The sequence below is a fragment of the Hyla sarda genome, chromosome 3 (genome assembly GCF_029499605.1).
Source record: "Hyla sarda isolate aHylSar1 chromosome 3, aHylSar1.hap1, whole genome shotgun sequence".
Lineage (NCBI taxonomy): Eukaryota > Metazoa > Chordata > Amphibia > Anura > Hylidae > Hyla > Hyla sarda.
The window spans coordinates 390,436,987-390,449,999 of record NC_079191.1 but is presented as its reverse complement, the minus strand read 5'-3'; the positions used below and the strand labels follow the sequence as shown (position 1 = coordinate 390,449,999).

At 42.4% G+C, this 13,013-nt stretch overlaps 1 protein-coding gene across 4 annotated transcripts in view; it reads left to right on the top strand.

Annotated features, from left to right (window-relative positions):
- The window catches only part of AFTPH (aftiphilin), a 174,014-nt gene that overhangs the window by 146,956 nt on the left and 14,045 nt on the right, over positions 1-13,013 (top strand). For 2 of the 4 annotated variants that reach the window (XM_056567961.1, XM_056567960.1), the window contains exons 7-8: positions 2,806-2,866; positions 7,688-7,771. In XM_056567961.1, coding sequence (XP_056423936.1) covers positions 2,806-2,866; positions 7,688-7,771 — 145 coding nt within the window. The remainder of the gene's footprint in view (positions 1-2,805; positions 2,867-7,687; positions 7,772-13,013) is intronic. The other 2 variants (XM_056567963.1, XM_056567962.1) reach the window with 1 other exon arrangement.

Sequence of the window (13,013 nt, the reverse complement as noted above, 5' to 3'; positions counted from 1 at the left end):
CATACTGTCTAAAACAGCCAGCTCAAATGTATTAATATCCCTTTAAGTCTAGTGTTTTTGCACATTAAAGCAGCAGATTAGCCCCACTGTATAAAGGTTATCTTCAGACGTGGCAGATTGTTACAGTCTCCATTACTTATACAGTGTCAACACTGCTGTGCAGTCTGTGGTTGCAGAAGTTTCCTCCAACCGGTCCAACATGTAACACATTTAGCTAAAGTGAGCAATCTACCGAACTGCTGGCAGTCCCATAGACTTTCATGGGAGTTGGGGCAAATCTGTAGTCTTCTCACTTTAGCAGTGGGCTACGAAATTGATGGAAGTTTTTAAAAAGCAGAAAGAACATAGTAGATTCACTTTAAAATGGTTACCCAGTCCTATAAAACTAGTGGCCTATCCTCGGCAGGGGTTCAGGGTACCCCCACCAGTCGGCATATGCGAGCACCGCAACCTCTTTAGTTTTTACCAGCACTTGTACCTGCAGAAGTGCTTGGTCAATGCATAAGGCAAACGCTGGTAAACAATGAAGAGGCTGGACTGCTCACACCTTTAAAGGTAAGAGCAGAAAACGTCCTAAAACCTGTTCAAACCCCAGCTGTTCCATCACCACTGCTTTACTGGTCCCTGGCAGTCCTGTAGTGACTCACATGACTGCTTAAGCCAATCATAGCCCCCTGCGGTCTCTCATCATACATGCAGACATTGCGGCTGAAGCCAGTGATTGGCTGCAGAAGGCACGTGAATAATGCGGGTCCATCTCATCGCCACAGGACTGCCAAAGACCACCAAACGGCAGGGAATATATTGGGTGAGAAATGGTTATTTTTATTTTGTAACATTTTCTGCTCTTAGGCAACTTTCTTAAAATCCCAGACAACATCTTGAATATGTAAACAATACTTCGAAGAGGTTATCCAGGAATAAAAAAAAAAGCTATTCACTTCAATGAAACTGAGCTGTAATACCGCACACAACCTGTGGACAGCTGTGCTACTGTTTTTTGATGGAAATCAGCTTTGTTTATCAAATCCTGTAAAAACACTTAAAATATTCTACCAGTGAGCGAAATATTTCCTTAACTAGATGCTGCTTCTGAAATTTCACCTTCAACATAGATCTGTAAAACCCAATCACTAAGTTATATAACTGATCTTAGATAGACATTGAAGTGCACCAAGAAGGGGAGGTAAGAACATAGAAAAATACTCTCCGGACAAGTTCCCCATTCTATTAAGAGAACTGTGGTACTAAACAACTTATCCCCAATTCAAAGGATAGGGGATAAGTGTCTGCACAGCACCTAGCTCTTCGCATGAACATAGCTGTGTCGACCCCTGCAGGAAACGGTGGCCAACTCCCCCCCATGCATCTCTATGGGAGAGCCGGCGATACAGCCTTTGTGTATCTCCAGCTCTCCCATAGAGATACATGGAGGGACGTGTTGACCACCGCTTAGTGCAGGGGACGACAGCCTCCTTGTTTGGAGGGGAGATTGCTCCATGCACAGAGACACAGAGGGTCCCAGTGGTCGGACCAGCCCCCCACCCCCTGCAATCAGACACTTATCCCCTATTCTTTGCATTGGGGATACATTGTTTAGCGCCACATTACTTAGTAAGCTAAGTTCACATCTCCGTTTAGGAGAGCTCCATCGCAGAGTCTGTTTCAGAGACAAACAATGGAGCTGGATGGTCTTGATGCACAATGGACTCCGTGTCCTGACGGGTCCCATTCCATTGACTTTAAATGGGTGGTTTCCACCTGATGTCTGTTTTGCTGGAGTTGAGTTGAGAAAAAATTACTGCTTTATTTTTTATCTGCTTAAGGGCCTATTCGTTTTCTTGACTCAGATTAGGTAAAATACTCGAATCACTGATGGTCTCCATTCATGTCTGTGGGATTCGTTGGGACCCGTTGGTGTCAATTGTGCTGACACACCCGTTTTGGGTCCACTCGAACAGACCCAAAACAGGATGGAGAAAAACAGTTTGAACTTTGCCTTACTTCAATCATTTGAACGGACTCAACGAATGGAGTTAGATGCTGATGTGAACCTGGCCTTACAAGCTTCATAGATGGGTCCCCTATTCAGGACCACATTTTAGTACCTTATGAGAGCTCCTCATGGCTTTATATTACATAGTCAGACAAACATTCAACCAGGTCAACAATATAACATTTCCTGTACACGGCTTGTGCTTTACCCTCATCACTCCTGAATGCTTGGGGTCACATTATCCACAAATCCCTCTGTCAATTGGCTCATTGGGGGGCAGCTGCTATTTAAAAAATGAATTGTCCTGTGAGACCCCTTACATGTTATTCTATTGCATTGATCTATTCTCTAGTATGATTCAGGTTCCATAATTTTTCTCTTTATTACTTGTGTTCTGCTTTGTCGCTTTCAGCTTTTGCAAGACTACAGCTCCTGGTTCTTGCTCCCAGCTGTTGAAAAACTACGACTCCCAGCATGCCCTGACAGCCGAAGGCTGTCAGGGCATGCTGGGAGTCTTAGTTTTGCAAGGGCCAGGGAGCGACAGGTTGCAAATAACTGCCTTAGAGCAATAACGTGTATTGGAGAATACTGGGAGTCGTAGTTGTATAAGAGCTGCAGATTGCAATTCACTGCCCCAGAGCAATAATAACTTGTATAGTAGGGATTTGGGTAATGGATATAATTGAGTACTATGTGGATTTTATAAGTTGGCATGTAAGGGAGATGCTTGTGCAAAGAAAGTTTTCTTGTATTATCCTCTTTATTATTGTTATAATGGATTACTAATCTGTCTATTCTTTCTCATGCAGGAATCTCTCCCACCTGTCCAGTTTGACTGGAGTACCAGTGGCCTTACCAACCCCTTAGATGGTACGTCTCTCCATAGAACCTGTCACAAAAGAGCTAGACATAAGAAAGCTTCAGTGTCCGCCCAGTCTTCTCTCTGCTGACCCTTCCTCTTGTCTTGTCAGTGTCTCCTTGGGAAATTCAGGCTTTCTTTCCTTCATTCTTTGCTCCGCATGATGAATGTATTATACAACAGCATATTGTAAAATGTAACACAGCGACAGTCCGAAGCTCTGACATTGGTCACTGGGTTAAAGCATTAGGTTCTAACCCTATCTGTTTAGGTCCAGTTTTATATGGTCATTTATTTATTAATTTACTTATTTATTTATTTATTTATTTATTAATTAATTAATCTATTGCCAGTTGAAGAACGAGGTACGTTAAGTTTGCATTTTTTTCTTGATATTGAAATTCTCAAACTTCTATATTCTTAGCCTAAAGTCTCTTCACTATATTACATCTTACAACACATACTTACTAGTTGTTACCTTTGTAATCCTTACTGCTGTTAGATATCCACACAAGTGACAGCCAAGGGATGGATGAAGGTAAAGACTGTAAGGTGTAGTAAACTAGTATGTTTGTGTTATCTCTTGTTGCTTTCAAACTACATAGGTAAGGATGTGGCTGCTCCCTTAGTAGAAAAGGTACCTCAGATACACTTTTGTTGATAAATCTTTACTTAAGGGTGACCATACACCTTCAATAGCTGTCAGCCAAATGTTCATTCGGTTGACAGCAATATCAGTCCACCTCCCAATACACAGGAGGGTTCAGCATGTCTGAATGTTCATGTGTTCTCAATGGAGAGAGGAAAGGAAGGCCGCTGCCAGACAACTTTGTCTCTCAGAGAACAACATGCCTGATCTTTCTCTCCCAGTTCGTCTTTCGGAGAAAGTTGGAAGGATACCATACACTTGAATGAATTGGCTGGTCTTTCTGTAGTCAGCGAGTTCAGCCGGCTTATAAGTAAGGTATATGAGCACCTTAAAAGTGCCCATATGTGTTTTGACCAAACAATCTAATGTTGGTAAGGATGTCCCAGCTCAACCGTAGTGTCAGGGGGCAAAGAAGGATTGGCCATGGTGAATTTTAAAGGGGTACTCCTGCGCTAAGACATCTTATTCCCTATCCAAAGGATAGGGGATAAGATGCCTGATCGCTGGGGCCCCCACGTGATCTTGCACACAGCACCCTGTTATAATCAGTCCCCGGAGCGTGTTACGATTACTGATTACTGGCGATCACGGGGGCCGGAGCATTGTGACGTCACAGCCCCGCCCCCGTGTGATGTCACGTTCCGCCCCCTCAATGGGAGGGGGCGTGACCGCTGTCCTTTGGATAGGAGATAAGATGTCTTACCGACGGAGTACCCCTTTAACATAGAATGTGTCGGTAGATAAGAACCATTTGGCCCATCTAGTCTGCCCAATATTTTGAATACTATGAAAAGTCCCTGGCCCTATCTTATATGAAGGATAGCCTTATTCCTATCCCATTTCTATCAACATTTTCATCCTTTGCTGTCATAGGAGATAAGACCCCAGCAGAGAGGTGTGGAAGCTGCTTACTCCTCTTACCCTTTTGAGAACCCAATGCACACACAAACCAAGCGTGAATTCATGTGTATTGGAGGAGGTGAAAGAAAAAAAAAAAAAGTGTCTGCTAAATGGTTGACTGACAGCTATCAAAGATGTAGGACTTATCTGTAACATGCAGGTGTTGCATATTCAGTCAAATCACTAACCCCTAATGCTTTATGGAAATACCAATCAAACTATAGATCATGTCAGATACACCTTTTTGAGGGGTTAACCATTATCATTTTGCCTTATTAATGCTTATGAATGTAATAGAGGATTGTTCCTAGTGACTTCCACTAGCCATAGCAGTGAGACTATATAAGCAGCAGATTCTGCTCAAAAATGCATTGTGGTCTATGGAGACTATGCATTTCCGAGCAGCGATTCTAGTAGAACGGTAGCCGGTAGAACATGCAAATGTGCAGAATGTTCACCCTTGTTTTCAGGGTGAAAATTCTGCACATTTTCCGCCACGTGAACATAGCCTAAGATATTACAACGGCAATACCCCTTTAAGAAGCCACCCAACATGTTACTAAATGTAGATAGAGCAAGATCTATCATGACCTACTTGCTTGTGATTTCCAGGTTGGAATATATTTTTCACACAGAAAGTTAACCGAAAAAAAAAGTTAACGGTTGTCTATAATAAAACTTAATTTCATTTTATTTTTATATTTTTGGAGAAAAACCCTTCAGTGCTTAATACCCGTTACCAACCATTTTTGGTAGCGGATAGCCTATATGACTATTCATGAATGAAAGCCTGAATGAACTGCTTGTCTTGCTTATTCTGTCATGCGGTGTTTCCTTTCTTTATTGTAGTGTTGTGTGTGTGTTGTCTTTTAATCTGCCATTAGTTGTATTAAAGGGAAACATTCCAGCTTATTTTCACAGTATGAACTTAAATAACTCTGTAAATATAAAAATCTCCAAGGCCTATATTATAAATTATTATAATAACACATTACCTGTGTTAGTGTATAGGAATGAAGTCCATCTGTTTAGTACAATTAAATAAAATCTTGGAGGAAAGCATTTTTAAAGGTGGTTTAAAAAAATCCAGAGAAGATAAAGATAAAAATATCCTGATAGACAAAAAAACTAAAATGACACATTACTTGACTAACATGTTTTGGTGCTCCTAACACCAAACAAGAATTAAACCTAAGCTGGAAGCATGTTAGCTTAGCTTAAAGAGGTAGTACAGCACTTAACTGCCCCGATGCCTTCAGTATCCTTTTCTCCGCTGCGATCCTCTTCCTGCTTTTTGTGGTCAACCCGGCTAGTGATTGGCTAAGCTGCAGTGTAATGTACTGAGCCCAGATCTTCTTCCTGGTGTCGGGACTCCATATTTACCGTATTTTTTCGTCATATAAGACGCTCCGGCATATAAGACGCACCTTTTTATAGGATACTGGGAGTTGTAGTTTTACAACATCTGGAGGTCCGCAGGTTGAAGACCACTGGTATAGGAGGTAATACTCACGTGTCCCCGCCGCTCCGGACCCGTCACCGCTACCCTGGATGTCTCCCTCAATCGCTGTCGCCACATCCCCGGGGTGTCCCCGTCGCTCTGGAACGTCTCCGCTGCCGGGTATCCTCGCTCTCCATCGCCGCCATCACGTTGCTCCGCACGCCGCTCCTATTGGATGACGGGACGACATGATGACGACGAAGGAGAGCGCCGGCCATGCAGGGGATCCCGGCACGGAGCAGACACCTAGGAGGCAGATATGGTCCCTCCCGGTGTCCTGTAAGCTGTTCGTGATGCCGCAATTTCACCATGGTGGTCCCGAACAGCCCGACTGAACAGCTGGGTTAGTGTTATTTTTGCTTCAGACGCGGCGGTCAGCATCTGAAGGGTTAATACAGGGCATCACCGCGATCGGTGATGTCCTGTATTAGCCGTGGATCCCGGCCGTTGATGGCCGCAGGGACCGCCACGATTGGACAGGTATTTGCCGTATAAGACGCACCAACTTTTCGGTAACCCCACAGATCAGCCTAATACCGTCTGAGGTGGGACATTGCTGTGGCCGATGATTAGCTGATCTGCTGTGTGACATGTCGACCACAAGAAGGAGGAAGATGAGCGCAGCGGAGGACAAAGCAGGATACCAGGGGAGCGGTGGGAGGTAAGTCCAGTAGCTTTTCATTTTTTTAAATGGCGACATTGGTCTGGACAAGTTTGAAGAAAAAAAGCCTTTATAGGATTCCAGATCTTCATTTGGTAGCTAGCTCACAGGGCTGTTTATCCATGTATCCAAATGTAGCAATAGCAGTTCTGATCTAGGCGCTAACCCTAAGTGTATAAATAGCATGAGCAAATATGGTTTTATTTATTTCTGAGAAAACGTAGCACCTCTACGTAATCCTATCTGAGGACGAACATTAGCATTGTGTACATAGCAACATACCTTGCTTATAATATAACAGAATCAGGTTCACACTGAGGAATTTCCCAGTGTAATTCCACTTAGAAACAGCGATTGGAAGTTCCGGAGTAGCAGAGTTCCATTGCTGTCAATAGGATTCCATTACACAGTGCACACTACGGAATTTAAGCATTGGAGCTTCAGGCGCTTAGTCTCCACCGCCAAAAGCATGATCTTGCTCATTCTTTCAGCGGAATGCTGAGTGGAAGATATTGCGGTCTATGGGGATGGGCCGCTGTCGGAATATCCGACCGGAATAATTCCAGCCAGCAATTTTACTTTGACTCCATCCTAAGGGTGAATTTACTCTACATTTTGGGTATACAGCAGACCAGTTTTTAGTCTGTCAACAAAACAAATACAGTTAAAAATGACCTGACCGAAGTCACTAGCTGACTTGTCCGGTTTATTGAAATGAATGGGGTACGGCGGGAATACGGTGGATCATCTATATGGCGTGTATTCTTACAAGTTGGGAGTTGTGCAGATACACTGGGCTGTTTCCCTTTAAGCAGTAGAATTGTGTGTTTTCTTTCTTATTTTAACCTGTTTACCAGAAAGTTAAATGTAAAAAGTTTAATACCTGTTGGAGATTTGTGTTTCATTAACTTTGAATTAAGGACTATGACGTTTCCAACTCTCTTTTGTCAATAACCATGTAAGATGTTGGTGGTTTCACACTGTGGTTTATACGATTGTAATAATATGCATGTTTAAGTGTGTATGTCTTACCCCCCTCCCCCGTTTTTTAACACAAAAAACCCTTCCCCTGCCTTATCTTCTTTACGGCTGGATACCCAACACTGTCAATGTATTTCAAGCTAGTGGAGGGTCTACTCTTCTGAATCTTGATTTCTTTGGACCCGTGGATGACAGTGGCTTTAACAGCACCACCACTATCCCAGGTCAGCTGAGTGTCAAAATGGTTGCCTTAGAAAGCATGAGCACTTCACTGTGGCTTTCCTACAAACAAGAAACCAAGTCCCGGTTTTGCCTCGTGTGTGTAATTCTCATCAATGTATGTTGCAAACACCTCAAGAAGAAGTTGAACAGCCCACCCTGCTCCTAATACTGTAGTAGGGGGGGGGGGGGGACTTGGCACGGTCTTTGTAAACCAAGGTATCATCATGTTAGTTAAGCTGGCCATACACATTAGGTAAGTGTCCTGTGAACCCACCATATTCGGCAGGACTGGACCACAATCCAATGTGTATGGTGGCCTCCTGATTGCAGATATTGGTGGAGAAAAGGATTGGGCATGGTGGAGTTTAACTTCCTTCTTCTTTTGTCCTCGAGAAGATATGCTGCCACCAGAGGAGTCAGTCAGTGGCTTTCTTTCCCTTCCTCATTGAGAATATTGGGGGAATCGGGACATAGAGTTGTTGGTGGAATGTTGACATCTATGTTATAGTAAGGCCAGCTTAAAGGGGTACCCCACTGGCCAGTGTTTGGAAGTAAAAGGCAGCCGTCACGCCCCCTCCCATAGACTTGCATTGAGAGGGCGTGGCCGTGATGTCATGAGGGGCATGGCCGATCCCCGCAGCGCAAAAACAGCGCTCGAAACTTTTACTTCCGAACACTGGCCAGTTGCGTACCCCTTTAAGAGAAAATTTGACAATGAGGTTTGGAAGGAGTAAATTACAGTGAGTAATATTGACAGAGGAGAAGGATACAATCCACCTGTCCACAATTTCCTTCTCTATAAAGTCACAAAGTCTGTATCCCAGTTGGAATATTGTTGTTTATTGCTGTCAGAGATGGTTTTAAATCTTCATGAAATGTTATTGAAATTGTTGGCCTTGTGAAATTACCCTTTTCTCTTCCCACCACCTCTCTTTAATGGGTTCTCCAGAACCTAACAATTGCTTCAGTTCACTTCTGTACTGTAAGAAGCAAAGCCTTCACTTTCCTGCTGCAATAAAGGGGGAGATTCATCAAAACCTGTACAGAAGAAAAGTTGACCAGTTTCCCAAAGCAACCAATCAGATCGCGTTTGATCTGATTGGTTGCTATGGACAACTGGTCAACTTTTCCTCAGCACAGGTATTGATGAATCTCCCCCAAAGTCCCAGAGTAAAGATATCAGGGAAACACCATTGGTTTATTTGTCGAAACTGGCCTTGTTGCTCATAGTTACCAATCACAGGATAACTTTTTCACCACTATTTAAATTAAAGCTTAACCCCTTAAGGACCGAGCCCTTTTTCACCTTAAGGACCGGAGCGTTTTTTGCAATTCTGACCACTGTCACTTAAAACATTAATAACTCTGGAATGTTATCATTCTGATTCTGAGATTGTTTTTTCGTGACATATTCTACTTTAGCTTAGTGGTAAAATTTTATGGTAACTTGCATCCTTTCTTGGTGAAAAATCACCAAATTTGATGAAAAAAATGAAAATGTTGCATTTTTCTAACTTTGAAGCTCTCTGCTTGTAAGGAAAATGGATATTCAAAATATTATTTTTTTGGGTTCACATATACAATATGTCTACTTTATGTTTGCATCATAACATTTATGAGTTTTTACTTTTGGAAGACACCAGAGGGCTTCAAAGTTCAGCAGCAATTTTGAAATTTTTCACAAAATTTTCAAACTCGCTATTTTTCATGGACCAGTTCAGGTTTGAAGTGGATTTGAAGGTCTTCATATTAGAAATACCCCATAAAAGACCCCATTATAAAAACTACACCCCCAAAGTATTCAAAATGACATTCAGTAAGTGTATTAACCCTTTAGGTGTTACACAGGAATAGCAGCAAAGTGAAGGAGAAAATTCAAAATCTTCATTTTTTACACTCGCATGTTCTTGTAGACCCAATTTTTGAATTTTTGCAAGGGGTAAAAAGGAGAAAATTTTTACTTGTATTTGAAACCCAATTTCTCTCGAGTAAGCACATACCTCATATGTCTGTTAATTGTTCAGCGGGCGCAGTAGAGGGCTCAGAAGGGAAGGAGCGTCAAATGGTTTTTGGGGGGCATGTCACTTTTAGGAAGCCCCTATGGTGCCAGAACAGCAAAAAAACACACATGGCATACCATTTTGGAAACTAGACCCCTCAGGGAACGTAACAAGGGGTAAAGTGAACCTTAATACCCTACAGGTGTTTCACGACTTTTGCATATGTAAAAAAAATATATATTTTTTTTACCTAAAATGCTTGGTTTCCCAAAAATTTTACATTTTTAAAAAGGGTAATAGCAGAAAATACCCCCCAAAATTTGAAGCCCAATTTCTCCCGATTCAGAAAACACCCCATATGGGGGTGAAAAGTGCTCTGCTGGTGCACTACAGGTCTCAGAAGAGAAGGAGTCACATTTGGCTTTTTGAAAGCAAATTTTGCTCTGGGGGCATGCCGCATTTAGGAAGCCCCTATGGTGCCAGAACAGCAAAAAAAAAACACACATGGCATACCATTTTGGAAACTAGACCCCTCGGGGAACGTAACAAGGGGTAATGTAAACCTTAATACCCTACAGGTGTTTCACGACTTTTGCATATGTGAGGAAAAAAATTTTTTTTTACCTATAATGCTTGGTTTACCAAAATTTTTTAATTTTTAAAAAGGGTAATAGCAGAAAATACCCCCCAAAATTTGAAGCCCAATTTCTCCCGATTCAGAAAACACCCCATATGGGGGTGAAAAGTGCTCTGCTGGTGCACTACAGGTCTCAGAAGAGAAGGAGTCACATTTGGCTTTTTGAAAGCAAATTTTGCTCTGGGGGCATGCCGCATTTAGGAAGCCCCTATGGTGCCAGAACAGCAAAAAAAAAAAACACACATGGCATACCATTTTGGAAACTAGACCCCTCGGGGAACGTAACAAGGGGTAATGTAAACCTTAATACCCTACAGGTGTTTCACGACTTTTGCATATGTGAAAAAAAAAAAAAAATTTTACCTAAAATGCTTGGTTTACCAAAATTTTTAAATTTTTAAAAAGGATAATAGCAGAAAACACACCCCAAAATTTGAAGCCCAATTTCTCCCGATTCAGAAAACACCCCATATGGGGGTGAAAAGTGCTCTGCTGGCGCACTACAGGTCTCAGAAGAGAAGGAGTCACATTTGGCTTTTTGAAAGCAAATTTTGCTCTGGGGGTATGCCGCATTTAGGAAGCCCCTATGGTGCCAGGACAGCAAAAAAAAAAATAAACACATGGCATACCATTTTGGAAACTACACCCCTCGGGGAACGTAACAAGGGGTTAAGTGAACCTTTATACCCCACAGGTGTTTCATGACTTTTGTATATGTAAAAAAAAAAATTTTTTTAACCTAAAATGCTTGTTTTCCCAAAAAATTTACATTTTTAAAAAGGGTAATAGCAGAAAATACCCCACAAAATTTGAAGCCCAATTTCTCCCGAGTACGGCGATACCCCATATGTGGCCCTAAACTGTTGCCTTGAAATACGACAGGGCTCCAAAGTGAGAGTGCCATGCGCATTTGAGGCCTAAATTAGGGATTGCATAGGGGTGGACATGGGGGTATTCTACGCCAGTGATTCCCAAGCAGGGGGCCTCCAGCTGTTGTAAAACTCCAAGCATGCCTGGACAGTCAGTGGCTATCTGGCAATACTGGGAGTAGTTGTTTTGCAACAGCTGGAGGCTCCGTTCTGGAAACAGTGGCGTACCAGACGTTTTTCATTTTTATTGTGGAGGGGAGGGGGGCTGTGTAGGGGTATGTGTATATGTAGTGTTTTTTACTTTTTATTTTATTTTGTGGTAGTGTAGTGTTTTTAGGGTACAGTCACACGGGCGGGGGTTCACAGTAGTTTCTCGCTGGCAGCTTGAGCTGCAGCAGAAAATTTGCCGCAGCTCAAACTTGCAGCCGGATACTTACTGTAATCCTCCGCCCATGTGAGTGTACCCTGTACGTTCACATTGGGGGGAACATCCAGCTGTTGCAAAACTACAACTCCCAGCATGTTTTTTAATTAATACAGGTTCTAGCATTAAACGTGCATGATCACCCCTTGCCTCTATGGCATACAATCGGGGGCACACTAATTCCTGCATGGACACAGGAGAACTCATAATACCATATACACAAAAAGAAAATCGAGTTCAAACAACTCCTTAATTAAAATCATGATTTTATTAGTACAATTTTAAAAAACAATGTGAACAGACGCCAATAATTGAAATTGGGATTAAGGTTAGATTCCAGTACAAAAAAAAATAGGGCTACTGCCAGCTGCAATGGGCTAACATATAATATGATGTAACAAGTAATTAATATAATATCTCAGTCTCTAAGAGAACTGCACTGCATATCAATTATTGCTACTAAAGTGCTCTATATACGATATTTATAATATACACTGACCACAATTGTGGGTATAATAGAATATAAATTAGTGCAAACAAATGCTAAAATAAATTTCAACTCGCATGTGCATATATATACAAAGATATAATATTGCGCAATGATAGTGTGATGATATAGTAGTAACACAAGCGCTTATCTATGGATCCATGCAGACTGCAGAGAGACACAGAGACTGGTAAGATAAAGTGCATATAGTAAGCTTACCCATATTAGGCTGCAGAGCCCAGACCCCTACGATCGTTTCGGTTTCCCTTTCTCAAGAGGTACTACTGAACAACACCGCACCACAAACTTTATAGTGCTCGCTATTACTTACAATTAATTACAGCTGTGGATGATGTACGGTCGATCAGTGCATGCTGGGAGTTGTAGTTTTGCAACAGCTGGAGACACACAGGTTGTGAAACACCGAGTTTGGTAACAAACTCAGTGTTTTGCAACCAGTGTGCCTTCAGCTGTTGCAAAAGCTACAACCCCCAGCATGTACGGACAGCGGAAGGGCATGCTGGGTCTTGTAGTTATGCAACAGCCGGAGGCATACTACATTGGCTGGGGATGCTGGGGATTGTAGTTATGCAACAGCTGGAGACACACTGGTTTACTACTTAACTCAGTGTGCCTTCAGCTGTTGCACAACTACAACTCTCAGCAGTCACCGACAGCCAACGGGCATGCTGGGAGATGTAGTTATGCAACCACCAGATGCACCACTACAACTCCCAGCATGCACTTTAGCTGATTGTGCAAGCTGGGAGTTGTAGTTACACAACAGCTGAAGGTACACTTTTCCATAGAAAGAATGTGCCTCCAGC